A 20,503-nucleotide genomic window follows, 5' to 3' on the forward strand; every position below is an offset into this window, starting at 1 on the left:
ACGCGCTGCGGCCAGCGCTGTCCGGCGCCGCTGTTCGCGGCCACACTCTGTCCCAGGCCGCCCTGTCCGTGGCCGCGGCGCGGGTCCCCGCCGTGGGGCTGTGAGGGGGCGAGCCCGTTCCCCGAGCGCGATGGCCCTCGCCCGCAGGACAGCGCGTGGTGGGCGCGGCCTGCGGAGGCCCCCTGCCCCGCCGCCGCCCCGCTCTGCCTTGCGGCCCTTGGCTGCCCGCGGGGGCCGGCGGCGGTACAGCTCCCGCGGCAAGGTGCGTCCGCAGGGACGGGGGGGAGGAGGGAGAGGTGGGTCGGGGACGCGGTTTCGCCTGCCCGAAGTTGTCCTGCGGAGGGCCTGCGTGTGGCAGCGGCCTTTCCAGGCACGCCGTGCTGATGTCCAGGTGTTGGACAGATAAACTGCTTGTTAGAATTGCCTTGTTGAGGTTTAGGGCTTGACATGCTTCAATGGTCTCAGACCTAGGGGCGAGTTTGAGGGCCACATGGACATTCGCAGAACTCTCTAGATAAGGAAGAAGCTGATAAAGCCAACTCAGCAAGTGTGCTGGGTGAAAGATAATTCTGGTAAGGGGAGATCACGACCACAGAGTCGTGACCACCCACCCATGAAATCCACCAACTCTAGAAAAAGACTGCACCTGGGGACTAACTAGCATAAGTGAGGGAATCAGATCCCTGTGTACATGAGAACATGTACACATGTTCTTTCACACACTTTCTGATTATTCAGAGTGATAAATTCATTTGCATGACTGAAGCATTTTAAACAATGGTGACAAGTTTTTGTATCTCTATTCAACCTGTGCCTACTCTAGAGAAAAGAAATTTTTTAAAGGCCAGGTCATATTGTACATAGAGACTGTAATCATGATTTAATAAAAGAAATTTCTGTTTTTCAGGAAAAATTAGACATGTCAATATATCCGGTTGAAAGCATTAGAAACTTCAGTATTATAGCTCACGTGGATCATGGCAAAAGTACACTAGCAGACAGATTGTTGGAAATTACAGGTAGGTGTTCTTATTTTATACTACCTTTTCTTGATATGGAAGGTGATGTCTAAGTTTCTGTATCTTTGATCGTTACTAAAATTTCTAGTATCTTTCTTCTAATGCCAGGTTACTTATGCTTTTAGGCTCTCAGTTGTGTAGTGTTACACATATGATGGACTTTGTCATTGAGATCTGCCTACCTGCAGGCGTAAGGAAGTGTGTAATTCACTCAAGGAAGTACGTATTTTGGAAAGAGACTGAAAAGGAGTGTACTTCCTTGTTTAAGATTTTACTCCTGTCATCCATTAGATCAGTACACAGCAAGTTTGTGATGTTTACTGCCAGTGGTAGGGGTGGACTGTCACAGCCTAAAGGTTCTGGACAGTAGTTTTCAAACATGTCATTGAAAGTGAGGGACTTCAGCTACTTATACTTAGATGAAAGTAATGATGTGTCCTGTTGTGAGCAAACCATTCTTAACTGCCTTCCGTGCTGCTGGAGTTCACTGATATTGCAGCTGGTATGATGCTGCACTGTAAGTTTTAGAAATCATAGAATCAGCTGGGTTGGAAAGGACCTCCAAGATCATCAAGTCCAACACTTGATCCACTACCGCCGTGTTTACTAGACCATATGGTGATGCAGCCCGATGTTGATTTAGATTCAGTGTGTACAAAGCTACCAGTAACTGAATGTAAATTCCAGGGATTCTCAGCTCATACACAGACTTGCCTTTTTTGTTCACTCTGAGTGTCGGTGAATTTGTGTTACATTAATCTTCAGAGTCATTTATTTTGACTTCACCAGAGTGCTTCTTGGACTTCAGTGGTTTTATTTCTATGTTATTGTTGAGGATAAGGAAAATGCCCCGTTTAAAAGAAAAGTGAGGAAAAAAGTGCTAAGGGATCTTCACAAGTAACTCTGAAACTAGACTTTCCTTGGAAGAGGTAGACAGAGGCTGCCTTAGAGGGTTCTCTAAAGTAGGCTGTAAAGCAATTGCTCTATCTCTGAAGAGGATACTAATTTCAGAGCAGAGCTTAAATTAGCTGCTCAGAAATACTCTGGAAGAGTCTTGCTTTTCTCATTTAAGGGGTGAACAAAACCTGGGAGAGAAGCTTTTGATCAAAGTTATTTTTTTGTTATTACCTCCTATTTTTACCTGATGCTTGTGATAGAATGGAGTTTGAATTCAGGTCTGTCAGTCTCTATGATAAAGCTGTTCTTGCACTTGAGATTGGTGCTGATTGGAGCTGTGGGCCATGGAGCTGCTCTTCAGTGATGGGAGGTTAAGTTTACTTAAATATAAAAATTATTTAGCACTGAATGGAATTTTTGCTTCCTAATCTCTGATTTAGACTTGGATGATCTTGTGTATCCTGCTTATTCAGCACAGTATTTTATATAACTTAATACATAAAATTTATTTAGCAAATGTAAGGAGTGAAGCATAGTTTTATTTTAGATTAAAAATCTTAGTTTAGCTTAATCACATGGAAAAGCTTCATTTGCAGCTGCAAGTCTTGAGTTTTCTGCTTAATGGCGTTTATTTTGAGAGCTAATGTAGTAAATAAGGTAATAAAGCTCTTTTTTTCTTTCATTTTTGTAGGAACAATTTCCAAAACTGACCGTAATAAACAAGTGCTAGATAAACTGCAAGTGGAACGTGAAAGAGGAATTACAGTTAAAGCACAGTCTGCATCTCTCTTCTACAATCATGAAGGCATAAACTACCTCTTAAATCTTATTGACACGCCAGTAAGTTAAATATAAAGACTGTTGAAATCACACAAAGCTAAATGTCTTTATATTTAAAAGCAGGAGATTTCTGACTTTTTGTGTTTATTCAGTTCCTCTTTTTTTTTTTTTCCAAAATGTGAACATATATATGAAAACATATACAAATGAAAACACAGTACAGAAGGCTTTGCAAAAGACTCTAGAAATACCTGAAATTGTAAACATTTGTTTCCTCCACAGGGCCACGTTGATTTCAGCTATGAAGTATCACGGTCACTGTCTGCCTGTCAGGGTGTCATACTGGTAGTGGATGCAAATGAGGTAGAGTTCTTAGTTCTTGTTTCTTATTTAGAATTTCAATATTTCCTTAAATAAGCTAGAGAGAAGATTAGTCGTGTTTGTTTTTTTTTTTTTTGTTTTTTCACCACTGTTTTTGCCCCTCATTTATCTCCATAGAAGTATTATGTTGCAGAAGAAGAGCAGTGGGAGTTGAGAAAAAATCTAGACACATACCACAGATCTGTGACATAGCAGTAACAGCACAGGATTAGTGAAGAATACAGATCCTGTTTTTTGGAGAGTATTAACTTAGCAAATGGCAGTCTGGAGAACTTCTAGCTGTTGTACTAACACCCATTTGAGTACCTTCAGTGAACAGACTAGAATATGAGGATTATGGAATTGTGATTTTAAATATGGGCACATTATCAATGAAATAGTTTGCAAGAATTTTCTCTGTGGTGTATTTATGATTGTATTGTACAAGGGTCAAATGAATGCTAGTGTTTCCCACGTTTTATGAAAAAATCCAAGCCCAACTACCTACCTACCTATCAATGATTATGAACACTTGCTCCTTCTTAGCTTGATGGGCAAGTGGACTCTTTAAGGAAGCTTCAGTAATAAATATGTTCCCTACATGTGTTGATGTTTTTATATTTATTTTTTTTAATGTCACATTTAAATATTATGTGATTATTTGGTGTTCTGTATTTGTCTTTCAGGCAGAATGCTTACAAACTCAACTTACTAATTACATTTTTTTAATAAGCATTCTTTATTGCTTCTTTATATTGCCTAAAAAGTTAGGCCCATATATCCATAATGAATATCCCTATATAAGTAATCTTCCATTTGATCTGTTCTGAACAAAGGAAAGACAACAAGTAGATATTTTTAACTCCTTCTCTTCCCCCCATCCCCACTTCTGCCCTCTCTGATCCAGTTGTGATAATATTGCTTTATATTCTCATTCATTAGCATTTCTGTCTTTTTGTTTTCCCTGGTCTGGTACTTGGATCTGGAAGGGATCCTTTTCTTCTAATCAGAGCTGTTTTGCTATCCTTATGAAAGAAATATGAGGTATAAACTCTATCATTTGTTTTCTTTTATGAAAGTAACTGTAAGGTAAGTTGAAGATATGTTCTGATGCGTGGAGTAATTAGAGTCTTATCACAATGATAAACATCCCTTTTTCCTTGTCAGAGTCCATTTGTAAATAGTTTGTTGAGAACAAAAAAATGTGTTCTTTGAGATACCTGTTATTTATTTCTGAATAGCCAAGATCATAACATACACAAAAATATGTGCATAATGTATGTTATGTTATCTATAATAATTCTGTGAAAGTGGTTGCACATACGATATTATTAGTTTGTCTACTTCTATTCAGATTATGAAAAATTATAATTAAGAAAGTTGTTTTTTTTTCTCAGCAATTGTGTATAATCAATCACCTTTTACTTATTTTCCATCTCAGAAATAAAAAAGTGGATAGAATAGTGAAGTAATCCTAAATTGTATAATAGGCCAAACACAAACACTCACCAAAACTCGGGAAGTTTCCGTGTTAAACTTTTATAATGCTTATTTTCTAGGGTATTCAGGCTCAGACGGTGGCAAACTTCTATCTTGCTTTTGAAGCACAGCTTTCAATAATTCCTGTCATAAATAAGGTAACAAAGGTTTTAGACTTTCCTCTTAAATAGTTGGGTTGTTTGAGTGTCTAGAAGACTGATAAGAAATGTACCCTGAAATAGTATATAATGAAAGTATACAGTTATATAATGAAAAAAACTGTTATAATATTTATAATATATACAATACTACTACAACGTAATAAGAATTTTCTATATTTGTTGTCTGCTTAACATTTTACAGTAATTGCTTGGATGCTAAGTTTTAATTTCATAAAATACATGTAGGTATTTAAAAAACGTAGCACTTAAATACATGGCTTAGTGGTGGACTTTGCAGTGTCAGGTTTACTGTTGGAATTGATGGAGTTAAAAGTCCATTGATACTAAGGAGGCTAAATGAGCAGCAGCTCCATATTTGAAAAGTGAGTTGCAGTTTTAAATGAAATCCAAGAGTTATGTTTTATACAGTTTTGAGACCTGTATTATTGGAATCACAAGATTAGTTACTGCTCAGCTTATGTTAATTGCTTTTTGTAGATGTATGTTGTACTTAATGTTTGGCCCTGTAAACAGTGTAGATAGCACTTAATGATTTCAAATTACTTTGTAAACTAAAGATTTTTACCAACTCTTGGACAGCATGTTTTGCCTAAAGAAACAAGCCAAAAAAAACTAGTTACAGGGAGGACCCTTCCTGAAGTCAAGGAAGGCAGACTTTCTAAAATTAATCTTGGTCATTTCTTGAAGACAGACAGTATTTACTCATAAATACATAAAAGTTTCTTGTTGTACTTCTGGAAAAAAGTGCTGGATCATGTGAAAGAGTGATTGCTTATATATTTGCAGTTTGTTTTTTTCAGATTGACTTGAAGAATGCAGACCCTGAAAGAGTTGAAAAACAAATTGAGAAGCTATTTGATATCCCTACAGATGAATGCATAAGGGTAAAATCTCTTTAAGTTTTATAACATGGCTGATGGTATAACAGTATCTGCTTTGTAGCTAGTGAAAGAACATGTACATGTAGTAAATGGAAAGGGTGCCATCTATCTGCATGTCTTTTTCTGACAGATGAATTTATTTAAAGTTTGTCTCCTGTAAAAGGGTGGAGAAAATACTTTTCAGTTAAAAATTCTAGTATGTTTTGATGAATAGCATCAGAGATTTAAAACTTTCTCATTGTCAGTCTATAAATTGTTTTCATTTCTATCATAACAATAATTGCTATTCACAAGAGAAAACATTTAAGAGTATAATCTATGAGAAAAGAAATGTTTCATAGTAATAGCATTCTAAAGTGTCCTTCTGACTGCTTTTATGGGTAGTATTATCTATGGCCACTAAAACTGTCTTAGTAAATGTGACACTATTTAATAGATATTGAATGAGTGTAAGTTGTGTCTTACAAAACTGTTGGATTTGTTTTAGATTTCTGCTAAAAAAGGAACAAATGTTGAAAAAGTTCTTCAAAAGGTCATTGAGAAGATCCCACCGTAAGTCTCTATTTAATTGTATATCTAATTAACATTGTAAGGCTTATTAGGAAACCGTGATTTGCATTTGTATGGTATTGGTAGTAGTTTTATACTTAATATGCATCTGCTTTAAAGAAAATACTTTATAGAGAAATGTGAGAGTAATCTAATGCTTGAACTGGTTAAGTCAATTTCAAATTTCAAATGAGAAAAAGTGACATTTCAGATTTGAGGTGCCTTTAAAAAAATGAATGTGTGAATATCAGCAGAGAAGAATTCTTTATTCTTAAGAAGTGGGATAGGAAAATTAATTCAGCCTGAAGTGAAAGATGAGAGATGAACCACTAAAGGTGATACTTTTGTGACTTTTTATAGCTTCCATGAAGTGTTTGCAGGTATGTGCTGTTATCACTTTTGAATATTACATTGTTAAAATGATAAAGGTAATTTAAATCTGTTGTGTTTAGAGTTTCATATCCTGAACCCGACCTTTAAAATAGACTTGTGAGAACTTGATGATAAAGCTGCTAAATTACAATTCAGTTTCAGTCAGCATATTGCTTTTCATTCGTTTTTTCCTGCTATTAAGTAATAATGGTAAGAGAGGGTCTACAGAAGGGCCACAAAGATGATCAAAGGACTGGGCAGCCAACCCTGTGAGAAAAGGCTGAGAGAACTGGGCTTGTTCAGGCTTGAGAAAAGAAGGCTTAGGGGAGACCTTATTGCCATATTCTGGTATTTAAATGGTAGCTACAAAGAGGATGGAGACTCCGTTTTTACTAGGAGTAACATGGAAAAGATGAGGGTTAATGGGTATAAGTTAGTCCTGAGGAGATTTCAGTTGAACACAGGAGGAAAATGTTTCACAATCAACCATTAGAATAATCTCCCCAGAAAAGTGAGGAAGATTCCCCAGTATTGGACATTCTCAAGATTCATCTGGACAGGGTGCTGGGCCATCTTGTCTAGACCATGCTTTTGCCAAGAAGGGTTGGACCAGGTGATCGTTGAGATCCCTTACAACCTGGTATACTGTGATTCTGTGGAAGTTTTGGGGGTGGGTGTGCTTGCTCACTCCATATTGAATGAAAACACAATGCATAATATATTGGGGTTTTTTAAATTGTTTTTATTGTTGTTTGTTTGGTTTGTTTGTTTGTTTTTTGTGACAGACCCCAGTGTAATACTGCTGATCCATTGAAAGCCTTAGTGTTTGACTCCACCTTTGACCACTACCGAGGCGTCGTAGCTAATGTTGCGCTCTTTGGTGGGGAGATTGCAAAAGGGAATAAAATTGTGTCTGCACACACGAAGAAAAGATACGAAGTCAGCGAAGTCGGAATTCTGACTCCAAATGAACAGCCAACACATAAGCTGTAAGTAAAATCTTCTTACAGTGGAACAAATCACAAGTTGGTGTAAGCTACAAAATGCTTCATTTTCTGTTTCATTTTTGCGCTGAGTGATAAAAGCTGGGAGATGTTTAGGTTTTTTTGTTCTTTGGTGGTGGTTTTTTTATAATTATTATTTGTAATTTAATGCTCAGTGTCAATCTTTTTCATTTTGGGCATGCTGAGGCAGAAGGTTTTGGGGACTGCTTTTTGGGCACTGCTGGGGGAGGAAGCCATTCTGTCATCTGTAGTACATAGAACATCTGGACAGCTACTTTTTTAAGGCTAGCATTTGATATTCTTATTCAGCTGTCCAATTTATTTCTAGGAACTGCCTTGCTTGAGAGTGGAAGGGAATGGGGCTTCATCTTAGTTATTGCTGCAGCATATGTTAAGGGTGGAAAACTTAAAATCCATGAATACAACAGCTTCCAGAAACTGGCTTCTCATGGCAGCAGTGGGAAGAAAACCAGGTATTTAGAATTAGTGGAGAAGTTTTACCAGTTTGCATCCAAATATGTGTTAATTGCTATTGGGGGATTCTCAGTGAGACTACATTACTGTGTCTGGCGGGTTGAGCCCAGCCAGCAACTACGCACCCAATCACCCATTTGCTTCTTTTTTATTGTGAAGCATGAGGTTATATGTCATGGATTATCTCTTTGACCAGTTTGGGTCTGCTGTCCTGGCTCTGTCACCTCCTAGTCTCTTTCCACCCCATTTGCTTGGGGAGGGGCAGAGTGAGAAACATAGAAGGCCTTCATGCTGTGCAAGCACTGTTCAGTAATAGCTAAAACATTGTTATGTTATCAAGACTGTTTAGTCACAAATCCCAAACACATCATCATACAGGGCTGTTCTGAAGATAGTTACCTCCATCCTAGCCCAAACCAGTATTTTACTTGGTATCTACCATGGGTTCCCCTCCAGTTAGCATTATATGCTGATGGAAGGTGTTTGTCTCGTTTCTTCCTCTTGGTATATGAAACTTGCTGTGTTGACAGCTGGGAACTGTTCTGGCTTCTGTGTCTTAGAAGGAGCTTCTCAAGGGTCTAGCTCCATCTTTTAAACTGGGAATAATACAGAATTCAAAATCCAGGACCATAAATGTACTGTTCAGCTGTAACAGAAATAGAACTGCTTGAGGCAGTTCACAACTTTGAGGTGAAACAACTGAAATCTGGCTTCTGGACTATGGATATGGGCTTTTAGTGGGATGACTTATTTGAATTTCTGTCTGGGCTAAATCAAGTAGGAAAATATTGGAAATACTACTAATGCCAAGAAGCATGTCTATATAACACCAATTTTATTTAGATATGCAGGACAGGTGGGCTACCTGATTGCTGGAATGAAAGAAGTAACAGAAGCCCAAATAGGAGACACACTCTTTTTGTATAAACAGCCAGTGGAGCCTTTGCCTGGCTTTAAGTCAGCGAAGCCAATGGTTTTTGCAGGTGAGGAGTAAACCAATATAAAGTGGAATTACTTTTTTTTTCCCAATTACAAGAGAGCTGTTAGAGCTTTTAAAAGAATACGTGTGTATTAAGAGTTGTGAGGATTAGAATTTCAGCAGAGAAGTGTGTCATTTATGTAGCTTTTTGTAATTTTCCCTGTAACTTAACAGACAGGATTAATAATAGTTGCTGACTGGTTTTATATGAGTACAAGACTAACGTGTATTTTTTGCCATGATTATTGTTTCTAATTCCAGTAAACTCTTAATAGCTGGAAAAGAAAGATTGAGACCTAGAAGAATAAAAAAAAAAGTAATTTGGGGGGAATTCTTCGTATTGATAATCAGGTTTCCATAATTATTGTACTAATACAAATGCTACAGAAGGTGGCTTTAGAAGGAAATAAATTCTGTATATCATTATCAAGACTTGTGAAGCAATGTGTAAAAACTCACTTGAACTGTCTCATTGAGATTAGGCAGTCAGTCAGTGAATGTAGAAAAGTGTAATCTTCTAAATAATGTTTTTGTGGGCACATGTGTTGCTTCTTGGTGTAGAGTAATCTACATTTTCTGAAGATACAGTGATGTGAAAAGTGATAAAGTAGAACCTATTTTATGCAGTAATTATAGAAACAGCTGTTTTTATTTATTTCAAAAAATATAGAAACATTTGCAACTTTCAAATGACACGTTTTATTTTCCATTCAGTCTTACCTTTGAAGAAACATCTCAGTGAAATCTGTCCACTTTTTCATGCATGCTTAAGCTATATGTTTACACTGCAGCCCTGTAAAACAGTGGTTATACTCAATTGTGCATCTTCCACAACTGTGAAGGATTAGATGAGTACAGTGATCCTACCATTATGCTTTAAGTGTTAATTCTGAGGTAATCTAAAACTTTATTATTATGTTTTGATTAATTTTTATGAGGAAAAAGAATCCTTTTATTTTTTTTTCATGTTTAAAAACAACTGGAACACAAACTAAGCTATTTCTTATTTTATTACTGTGTTCACTGTCAGAGGCATATTTGGAAGCTAAGTACACTCTAGATAAAGCTCTCTATCACATCGCTTCTATCTAATATATTTTGACAGGAATGTATCCTGTAGATCAAACAGAATATAATAATCTCAAAAGTGCGTTGGAAAGGCTGACATTGAATGACTCCAGTGTAACTGTTCATCGTGACAGTAGTCTTGCCTTAGGAGCTGGATGGAGGTGAGGCTTTTATACTGCTTTAATTTTTGGAACTGTTCATAAATTGAGAATGCAGGTTTAAGTCAATTGAAGACAATTAAAATGAATTCAAAATTAGGAGCATTGATTCAAATTAATGATAGTTAAAGATCAAAAGCATTTAATTTTCTTACATTCTCTGTTTGCACAGAGTGAAATTTTTTGTGATTGATTTTTTTTTTTTTTCTCCAAGACACACAGTATTCAACTTTAGGATTATTTTGGTCCTTTGGGAGGTTGTTTGCGATGCTTGATATTGTCACGCTATCAGTGTAAATATGTTGGAGGGTGAAAAAATCCACTGAAATTCTAGGAGATATACAAATACTTTTACCAACAGGTTATTCATTTTCCAGATTGGGTTTCCTTGGTCTTCTACACATGGAGGTTTTTAATCAACGTTTGGAACAAGAGTATAATATGTCTGTTATTTTGACTGCACCAACAGTTCCATATAAAGCTGTTCTTTCCTCAGCAAAGTTGATAAAGGTATGTTAAATTCATTACAAATTTATATAAATAGCAGATGAGAAGCCTCCTATAATAAACACCTGCAGTCTGTGTTTAAATGTAAGCTAGCACTGTATTTCATAGGAAATATTAGAAACACCAGTATTTAACTTACAACTTTTTTAAATTTTTTTTTAAGGATGTTAACTATTCCTCCTCCATCCACTTCAAGCACTCTTTTTATGTCTTACACTTGTCCCTGAAAATGGGAATATAGGTCACGTCTTGCTGTATTCTTTTAAGTACATACTGAGTGGACTGTATTAAAAGCAGATGAAATAATGTTCCAGGCTTTATCAGGCAAAAAACATGAATGTTTTTAGGAACAACTTGTAATGCTACTGTAGGCTGGCAGGCTCTTAGTAACTTAGAGGATAAGGATGAAGTAAGAAGGAAGATCCTCACTTTACAGGTGAGAGAGGGATGTGGAAAGATGGATAGAAAGGCTTTTTGTATTTCTCTCATTTCCCAAGTAAAAAGTAAATGCTGTAATATTTCTGTATAATAATATTTAAAGATATGCTGATAAGGGATTTCTATATGTGATGTAGAAATCTCTTCTGAAATTGTTCTAGTTTTAAACTTGGGTTGCAGAATGCACAAATGTTTTCAAGCAATTGAAACATTTTTTAGCATTTTTTCAATGCTGTATTTGTCTCCTTTGCTACTTGTAAAATTATGCTATCTGGTTTACTTGTTTCTTTTTAGGAGTATGGAAGAGATGAGATTACTATTATCAACCCTGCTCAGTTTCCTGATAAACTTTCAGTATCAGAGTATTTGGAGCCAACTATTCTTGGTACTATTGTAACACCTCATGAATATATTGGGAAAATTATTACTTTGTGTCAGGTTGGTATATAGTTTTAGTTTTGTCTTTTGCATTTTTAAGCTCTTTACCTCATACTTAAAGTGAAGATACTAGATAGTATGATAATAGATATTAGTACTTAAATAGTATCTTTGACAGTAGTTATTAATTACTTTTGAAGGAAAAAATTGTTTTTAACCTATTGTTTGTAACATTCTGAACTACAGATTGCATATATTGAAAATTAGTGATGAAGCTCAGACAATACAGTGCTTGGTCTGTACTAGACTAACTCATATCTTGTTCTGTTTCCTGAAAGAATGGAATCTGCAGCAGGGGAATAAGATGTACTGTTTTTTTAGAAGTATATGGAAGAAAATACAACTTCTGTCAACACTTTACTGTGCACTCATGTATTTTTTTCAGTACTTCACTGAAGTAAATTTACAATAGTGATGGCCAAACACATTTCTCCAAGTATATTTGGAATATTTTTAATTGAAAATGTTTTAACTACCATGCATATTGTCTTTATATTATTTTTTCACAATATTTTTCTTAGCTTTTAACATTGCAGAATACGTAATACAAAACAGTACAGTACTTGTACAGTGAAGAATAAAATCTATTAAAAAGAATTCCTAAAATAACTTTTAAGAACACCCTCCTGGGAGAAAAAAGATGAGCCTGCAAGCCCAACTGTGTAATACTCCAGTTTGTGTGAAAATCCAATTTCAGTGAGACTTTATGGACAAATAATTAGACATTTAAAAGGCAGCAGGAAGCAGAAGTTGTTAAGGATTTCAGCAGTTCAGCATTTAGAGGGGATAGGCTTGAATCATATGTCCAGATAAATTACTACCACATCATTTATTACAATGCTGCCATTTGTCCTGGGACTTCAGTGAACTACCAATAAGAAGGTTACTTTGGGGCTTACCATACAGGAAATCTCTTTTGTAGCTGGATAGCTGTTAATTTTAATTTGCTTTATATTTTTTTGTAGAAAACTTCTGTCAAGGGGAACTGAAACAATTTTTCTTTGTCTAGGATCGCAGGGCAGTCCAGAAGGATATGTTGTACATTGATGAAAACAGGGTTATGCTAAAATACCTCTTTCCTCTGAATGAAATTGTGTTGGACTTTTATGATGCTCTTAAGTCTCTGTCTTCTGGCTATGCAAGGTAACTACCTCCCCTATTCCCCCTTCCTCCCTCAAAGGGGGTGTGGTGAAAAAAGATCTGAGGAACAGATACGGAAGGGCATGAGTGAAGAATATTCCTTTACAGTGGAAAATCTGTGATGCAAATCTAGTCTCTCTTCACCTTTAGTGGATTAGGTTCATTGTGAAAATGGATGGAAATAAGTATGGAAAACATCAAAAGTGCATCACTACCTAATAATCATTGTCTTTGGTCATGTGTGTATTTTTCAAGTGCACCTCCTGCGTGGCACTGGCTCATCTATATGAGTTAGGTGGTGCTTACTTGTCTGAAGTGACACAGGGCATTTTCTGTGAGAGGAATCACTGAAACTGTACTACTTGTTGTATTAACTGTCTCTTGGTGGAAAAGAGAAAATAACCAAATTGGGTATTTAAAGCTAGTAAAAACAACATGAGATACTTAAACAATACTTAATTTACATATGTGCTTTATTATGGGGAAAAAAGTAAATAATCTATATTTTGAGACAAAATTTTCTGTTGTGTGTGACTTCTATGAATTCAGAGGCCAGTACAACACTCAGATGTTTGTGAAGAGCCTTTGTGAGTTTAATGGAAGGGAAAATGTTGCATGGCACACAGCCTTGTGCCCCAGGAAGTGCAATAGCTCTCACAAACCTGGTATGTCAAGATATTAGTAAGATATATTACACAGTAGGAACTGGTATGCCTAATTACATTCTTCATTTTCTAAACATAAAAATGAATTTTATTGAAGGACTGAATTTGCTTTGAGTGTGTATTTTCTTAAATATGCCTTTTAAATGTAAGTAAGACATGTTTTGCCCAGGTTTGTAATATTTGCAGTAGAAGCATTAGCAAAAGTGGAGTGGCAAGGTAGAAGAAACAAGGGGTTGAAGATTTTGAATTTCTCTCCAGATGTAGCTCCCCAACTACATAAAACCCAACCTGTTTATCAGAAGCTATCTCATTAGCAGAATTATGCTGATTTTCCTTTGATTCAGGTGTGATTGCAAACAATGTCGCATTATCTTATTTATTTTTATTTCCTAATCGACTCCTTAATATAGCTTGTTTATCATTCTTCTGTTATATAAATATGTTCACATGACTATGATTTATTAAGACAACTACGACAGAAGAACTTTGAAATAATCTCAAAAGATTTTTCCCCTTTCTGTTCTGATATTTCAGATTTGACCAATTATATTGGTATTGGTGATCCTCCACATTTATACTTACACACAAGATCGATCTGTCTGTTGATCTATCTATATCTTGCATACATTACCTCTGTAACACTTGCATTTTAAGAATTTTTGCAAACTGCCACACAGACAGCAAGACCCATACCTACCAAAGGAGAGTTTGGCAATTAAGTGGAAAACTTAGTTGTCAGAATGATAATAGGGGTCATATAAATGAGAGGATGAAAAGAAAGCAGTCCAGGATTAGTGTATGATTCCTTTGTTATTCAGGACATTTACTGTTCAGAAGCTGTGATGGAAGGGTTCTGTTTCCTGGAGCTTGAAGGAGCCTCCAACTGATAGAAAATAAGTGTTTGAATAAACCCTTTAAAAAACTGTATTAAACATGTTGATTTCTGCTTGATTTATCTTGCTTAGTAGATTGGAAGGATATCCTGGAAGTCAGGATGACATCTTCTGCTGCATTGGAGGGGACATTATGTGCAGTATGTTTCTAGTCTGGTTTTGCACTGGGGAGATGTACTGAGAGACTATTAAAAACTGTACTCCAATTTTACTAAAAAGTTCAAATGTTTTATTAAGAATTGTGTCTATAATTTAAAATTTATGGAACAAAGAACACAGAATATAATTTTACAATATCATCACTAACTTCTGCACTGTCTTTTTTTTAGTTTTGATTATGAAGATGCAGGATACCAAACAGCAGACCTAATCAAAATGGATATTCTTCTGAATGGAAATCCAGTTGAAGAACTGTCTACTATCATACACAAGTAGGTTGACTAGATTCTTTATGCCAAAGAAATAAGACTTCCTATTAACTTCAATGAAAACATTGTCTATTAATAGGACTTGATGATCGTAAGGGACTTTCCTGACCTAAACAAATGTATGATTCCAAGTGATTCCAGGTGTAGGTATTCCTCTTATATATGACAAATATGTATGAGCATCGAGGATTCGCCACATCACCACTTTCATCACCACTGAAAAAGAGAGGCATTTTGTAATATGAAAATTAGGGAATACATACCATAATTAAAAGCAATTTCTACTTCTCTTTCTCAGTTTAAGTGCTGGATATCATATTTTTTGTGGCAAATGTAGGGCACAGAGGTGAAGGAAAATGCATAATGCCAGTCTTCTAAGGGGCTGGAAAAATTTTAAGTGCAGACCAGTCAAGGAGATGCCAGATGAATAATTTATGGTACTTCATACTGAAAGAAAGTTGGTTTTATTCTCCCAATAATTCCTGTTCTATAGAAGTTTGTTGTTATCTTGTCTCTAGCCTTAGTACCAGGAAAATATAAATATTTACTGGATGCAATTACCTCAGAAATTTTTTTTGATAAAATGATTCAATTTCCACGACTGTCTCACGAATTACGGGTGAGGATAATGCCTTTCCCATTTCCAGCCTCTTCTGACAGTTTTTACAAGGTTCCCTTCTGTAACTTCAGCATCCCTTTGCAGTAATCCCAAGATCAATCCCTTTTCAGTAATCCCGAGATCAGCTTTTTGTGGGTTGTTTGTTTTTGCATTCTCAAAATACTAATTTATAGTTGCTAAATATTGGCATATTTTCATATTTTTTTACATAAGTGCAATATTGAAATCTTTGGAATTCCGTAACTCCAGAAGGTTAACATAGGAAAAGGAAACCCTTGCCTTGTTCAGATGGGTTATGGGGCTGGAGTGATATAACTCTGTTGCATAAGATTGCTACTTAATGTGTTTTTCATAAATATGCAGTGTTTAACAATCTACCTGCATCTCTTACTCTGAAAAGATGCAAAGTGGAGCAGCTCACCTTGCAAAAGTTAATTAGTTATTTAACTTGTATTTCTTGATCAATGTAACTTGCACCTCTGAACTGTTTCACTCACTAAAACTGATAGTCTTTCTTTTAGCTTTAGATTGCTAATGACTGTTTTTTTAACTTGTAGTCAGCATTCATTCTGCTCCTGCTGCAGGTATTCTTAGTCTGCCCACTGTAAAAATTGCATCTATCTATATATAAAGCATTATGCTGAATTACATTTACAGAGATTACTATAAGCTAGTATTAAGCTAGCAATTATTTGTTCTAATTATAAAAATAAATATCTGTATCTCCTAAAAGTGTAATGGTTAATGAACATTCTTAAGTACTTCATGCTTAAATCGTTTGCTCTGTACAGGTAGTAAGGAGTCACATTGTTGCTACCTGAAAATATGTAAAACTGATTTCAGCTGTATGTTGGTAAAAAATGTCTGCTAAATAAGGATATTTTAGAGGGAACAGAGACCCATTTCTTTCCAATGGCTTATGAAAGTATGTTAGTAGCTTCTTTAGATCTTTTTGTTTTTTTCTCTTTCCAGAATCTGTAGCACATGCAGATGCTGAATATAGTTGGATAATTTTTATTAGCACATGACAGGAGTACATGATTATTTTTGTTGTTATATAAAGCCAGATCTTTTAAAGTATTTCTGTAATATGTAGATATTTTGACCTTTTGGGCCTACAATCAATGAAAATTCTCCTTGACCTAGTTTAAAATTTCATTTGAAGCTGTAACAGTATTCAAAATGGCTTCAGTGTGATGGATAATCAGGATGTTTATTATAAATATTTTAAGGCCTGCTGTTAATGCAGTCTTATCAGCTGTTAGTATGAAACAGGTGACATACAGAGATCACTCATTAGATGCAAAATTATGATCTGATTACCTTATCTTTTGAGCTAAAAAGGGGAAAACTTATACTGAAATCCTTTTATCAAACAGTTTCGTCTATGGACATATTTTTGATGTTGCATCACTCTTTCTGAAAACGCTGGTTTGACTTCCTTTTTCAGTGATAAGGCATATGCCACTGGTAAACTCCTGTGTGAACGTTTAAAAGAGGCTATACCTAGTAAAAATTGCATCTATCTATATATAAAGCATTATGCTGAATTACATTTACAGAGATTACTATAAGCTAGTATTAAGCTAGCAATTATTTGTTCTAATTATAAAAATAAATATCTGTATCTCCTAAAAGTGTAATGGTTAATGAACATTCTTAAGTACTTCATGCTTAAATCGTTTGCTCTGTACAGGTAGTAAGGAGTCACATTGTTGCTACCTGAAAATATGTAAAACTGATTTCAGCTGTATGTTGGTAAAAAATGTCTGCTAAATAAGGATATTTTAGAGGGAACAGAGACCCATTTCTTTCCAATGGCTTATGAAAGTATGTTAGTAGCTTCTTTAGATCTTTTTGTTTTTTTCTCTTTCCAGAATCTGTAGCACATGCAGATGCTGAATATAGTTGGATAATTTTTATTAGCACATGACAGGAGTACATGATTATTTTTGTTGTTATATAAAGCCAGATCTTTTAAAGTATTTCTGTAATATGTAGATATTTTGACCTTTTGGGCCTACAATCAATGAAAATTCTCCTTGACCTAGTTTAAAATTTCATTTGAAGCTGTAACAGTATTCAAAATGGCTTCAGTGTGATGGATAATCAGGATGTTTATTATAAATATTTTAAGGCCTGCTGTTAATGCAGTCTTATCAGCTGTTAGTATGAAACAGGTGACATACAGAGATCACTCATTAGATGCAAAATTATGATCTGATTACCTTATCTTTTGAGCTAAAAAGGGGAAAACTTATACTGAAATCCTTTTATCAAACAGTTTCGTCTATGGACATATTTTTGATGTTGCATCACTCTTTCTGAAAACGCTGGTTTGACTTCCTTTTTCAGTGATAAGGCATATGCCACTGGTAAACTCCTGTGTGAACGTTTAAAAGAGGCTATACCTAGACAGTTGTTTGAAATAGCCATCCAGGCTGCTATTGGCAAGAAAATCATTGCAAGAGAAACGTAAGTGAAGACCATCTGTTCCCTTTTTTCCCCTCCATAATTTAAGCTATGTAAAGTACAGATTTTTAATGTCTCACCAAGTTTTATACATTACAGTACTTTGATTTTAGTTCAAAGTTGTATTTTTCTTGTCTATGCTACCAGACATCTTGAAAAAAAGAAAAAGAAAACTAAACCAAATTTGGGCTGTGACTGTGATTAAAGACTTTGAATTACAATTATACAAAGAAAATGTATTTTTTATTTTCAATTGCTTGTGGTCAGCATTGCACTTAGTGGATAAAGCATAATGTCCAACACCTGTGTGCATTTCCTCTTTGGCAGTGGAAAAAGTTTCTTCCTACTGAAAAAAATTAGCTAGTTTTGGAATAGTTAAATCTCTGGGAGAGTCAGCAAAAAAAGAAGTGATTTGTGCTGTTCCAAAGGAAATATGTTGCAAGCTGAACAACAACTTTTTCTTAAACAGCATGCACTTTAGAACAAACAGTTTCCTTGATGCTGTGTTTCTCGTCACATTTTTCTGTTGCTGTTTAAATAGGATTTAAATTGTGGTAAAATGATTATAGGTAGGAATTTAAGCCAAGGCGCTGTAAGAATTTGTGTTTATATCTATACACACATGGATGTAACACTTCCTATGAGCTATAGCAGAAGTCCTAGATAAAAAGGCAAGATTGTAATTTTTTATGTACACATTATACACCCTATGGGGTATTTCTAGAATTAAGAACTGTGAATTGCATCTTCTGCTTAAAACTTCATCTCTTGTATACAAAATATGACAGTGTTATGATGCCGATGCATCTTACAAAACTAGCAGAAAAACAATTAGCATTTTGACAACTCAGTATTTAGCTTCATATATAGATGTTCTAATGCGCTAAAGGTATATATGTTATTTTATTTTACAGGCTGAAAGCTTACAGGAAAAACGTTGTGGCAAAATGTGTAGGTATTTTTTTTCTTCCTTTTTTTTTTTTAAATGTTTCTGACATTTGTAAACCTGCTAAGATGATAGGCCCATATTTTCGTAGAAACCCAGCAAAGACATGTTCTGCTTGCACTCCTAAGTATCAGTGGAATTCTAACAGATACTTTTAAGCTTTTATTTTAAAATTCAACACTTACAACGTCTAGCTGCAACTTGCAGTAAGAAGGGATCAGAAAAAGTAATGGCTTTTTCAAAGTTACATGCTTGAGTGAACATGTTCTAATAGTTGAAGACAGAGTAAATGTATGTGTGTACACAAGCATTGTATAACTTCACATTTCCTAAATTGTTTTTCAGATGATAAAGTATAAATGTGCTTTGTAATAAAGCTATTGAATAGTTGGCTATTGACAAGACTCAACAAAGCTATAGGAAAAATGTGATACCTCTTAGCTTATATTTAGTTCTCTGAAGCAAATGTTGGAAATTATTGACCAAGTGTCCCTTTCTCACAACTGTAACAGAAATCTTCTGCTATGTACATGTGTGGTGGGATGGTGTTTGTTCAGTGTTGTACAAGGGTTTAGTTTATTTTTCTAGATAAAAGCACCTAGTGCTAATCAAGATGCCTCAGTGTGCCTGAGCTGGCATTCTGATGCTGTTCCAAGGGGATATGGATCTGATGTATTGTCTAGTGTCAACCAGGCTTATGTGAACGTGTATATTTAGGTAACAGAATTCAACCTTCAGGTGAAGGTTCCAAATGAACATGCTTACCTTGCTCCCTTGTTTTTAATGAGTGTTCTTTAGGCATAACTATTTGGAGTATAAAATAATCTTTTGTCTTAATATAACCAACCTTCCTGGCTTTTTTTAAGTCCTTGAATTTAGTGTTGCTGAAATGTACTGTAGCTGCATTTGACCTTTAAGCTTACTAAAATATTTTTCCTTTTCACAGTATGGTGGAGACATTACAAGAAGAATGAAGCTTTTAAAGAGGCAGGCAGAAGGCAAGAGGTTGATGAGAAAAATTGGCAATGTGGAAGTACCAAGAGATGCCTTTATACGTGTTCTAAAGAGAGAAACCGACAAGTAGAGATCAGTGACATGATCATTCTCTCAACTTTTTGCAGACAGGAACATAGTGAGCTAATACATGATTTATCACTGTGAGAGGGAATGTACTTGACTTTTAATGGTGTAAATTAAGTATATCTGAGAAGATGAACTGAAAGGACTGTGTACTTAAAATGTACAGATACTTGTAGATTATTATGAAATTAAAGTTCACTTGACTGAATTTTCATTGTACAGTTTTCATTGTATTTCACTGTTTTCATATTTTTAATACTTAAAAAATGTTTTATTTTTGCATTGCAAGTCTACATATGAAAGAACAGGAACCACATGGTGAAAAGGTTATAAAAATAATTGAAAGGTGTGTATAGACAAACAATGCTGTGTTGGTTTGTTTTTTTTCTTGTAAAGTTTTAGCTGTTGCCATAACAATATCAAGCTGCTTCCTGTTTTACTACTTCTAAAGTTGCTGTTGTCAGGAAATCATCATGATGCTGGGAAATCATATTGGGGGAGAAAAAAAATCAAAACTTTTTTAATGTACCATCCTGTGTATTTTAAACTTGTTGAAGTGTATAAGTTTGCCATTAGTACAGCCTAGCTATACTCAGCTCCAGAGAAATCATAAGTTTTAGTATATTAAACCACAGGATATGTAACTGCTCCACCAAAAGACCAATTCAAGCCTTA

The 20,503-nt window shown here is 35.3% G+C and overlaps 1 protein-coding gene across 2 annotated transcripts; it reads left to right on the plus strand.

The window, feature by feature from the left end:
* The first annotated feature begins 205 nt into the window (after window positions 1–205).
* GUF1 (GUF1 homolog, GTPase) lies at window positions 206–20,036 on the plus strand. Of its 2 annotated transcripts, XM_029959789.1 has the most exons (17): window positions 206–262; window positions 908–1,019; window positions 2,608–2,756; window positions 2,979–3,059; window positions 4,616–4,693; window positions 5,518–5,601; window positions 6,086–6,150; window positions 7,305–7,508; window positions 8,841–8,980; window positions 10,082–10,205; window positions 10,580–10,712; window positions 11,442–11,585; window positions 12,595–12,728; window positions 14,613–14,714; window positions 17,686–17,805; window positions 18,717–18,753; window positions 19,695–20,036. In XM_029959789.1, exons 2-17 carry the CDS (start codon window positions 920–922, stop codon window positions 19,830–19,832), a joined length of 1,833 nt encoding a protein of 610 aa, XP_029815649.1. In that variant the 5' UTR covers window positions 206–262; window positions 908–919; the 3' UTR covers window positions 19,833–20,036. The 2 variants fall into 2 exon arrangements, with proteins under 2 accessions (XP_029815649.1, XP_029815652.1); XM_029959792.1 differs by lacking the exons at window positions 206–262; window positions 908–1,019; window positions 2,608–2,756; ... (3 more) ...; window positions 6,086–6,150; window positions 7,305–7,508 and adding an exon at window positions 7,877–7,996.
* The last annotated feature ends 467 nt before the right edge of the window (window positions 20,037–20,503 follow it).

This window comes from Manacus vitellinus, unplaced genomic scaffold (assembly GCF_001715985.3).
Source record: "Manacus vitellinus isolate BGI_N305 unplaced genomic scaffold, ASM171598v3 scaffold_0_pilon, whole genome shotgun sequence".
Classification (NCBI taxonomy): Eukaryota; Metazoa; Chordata; class Aves; order Passeriformes; family Pipridae; genus Manacus; species Manacus vitellinus.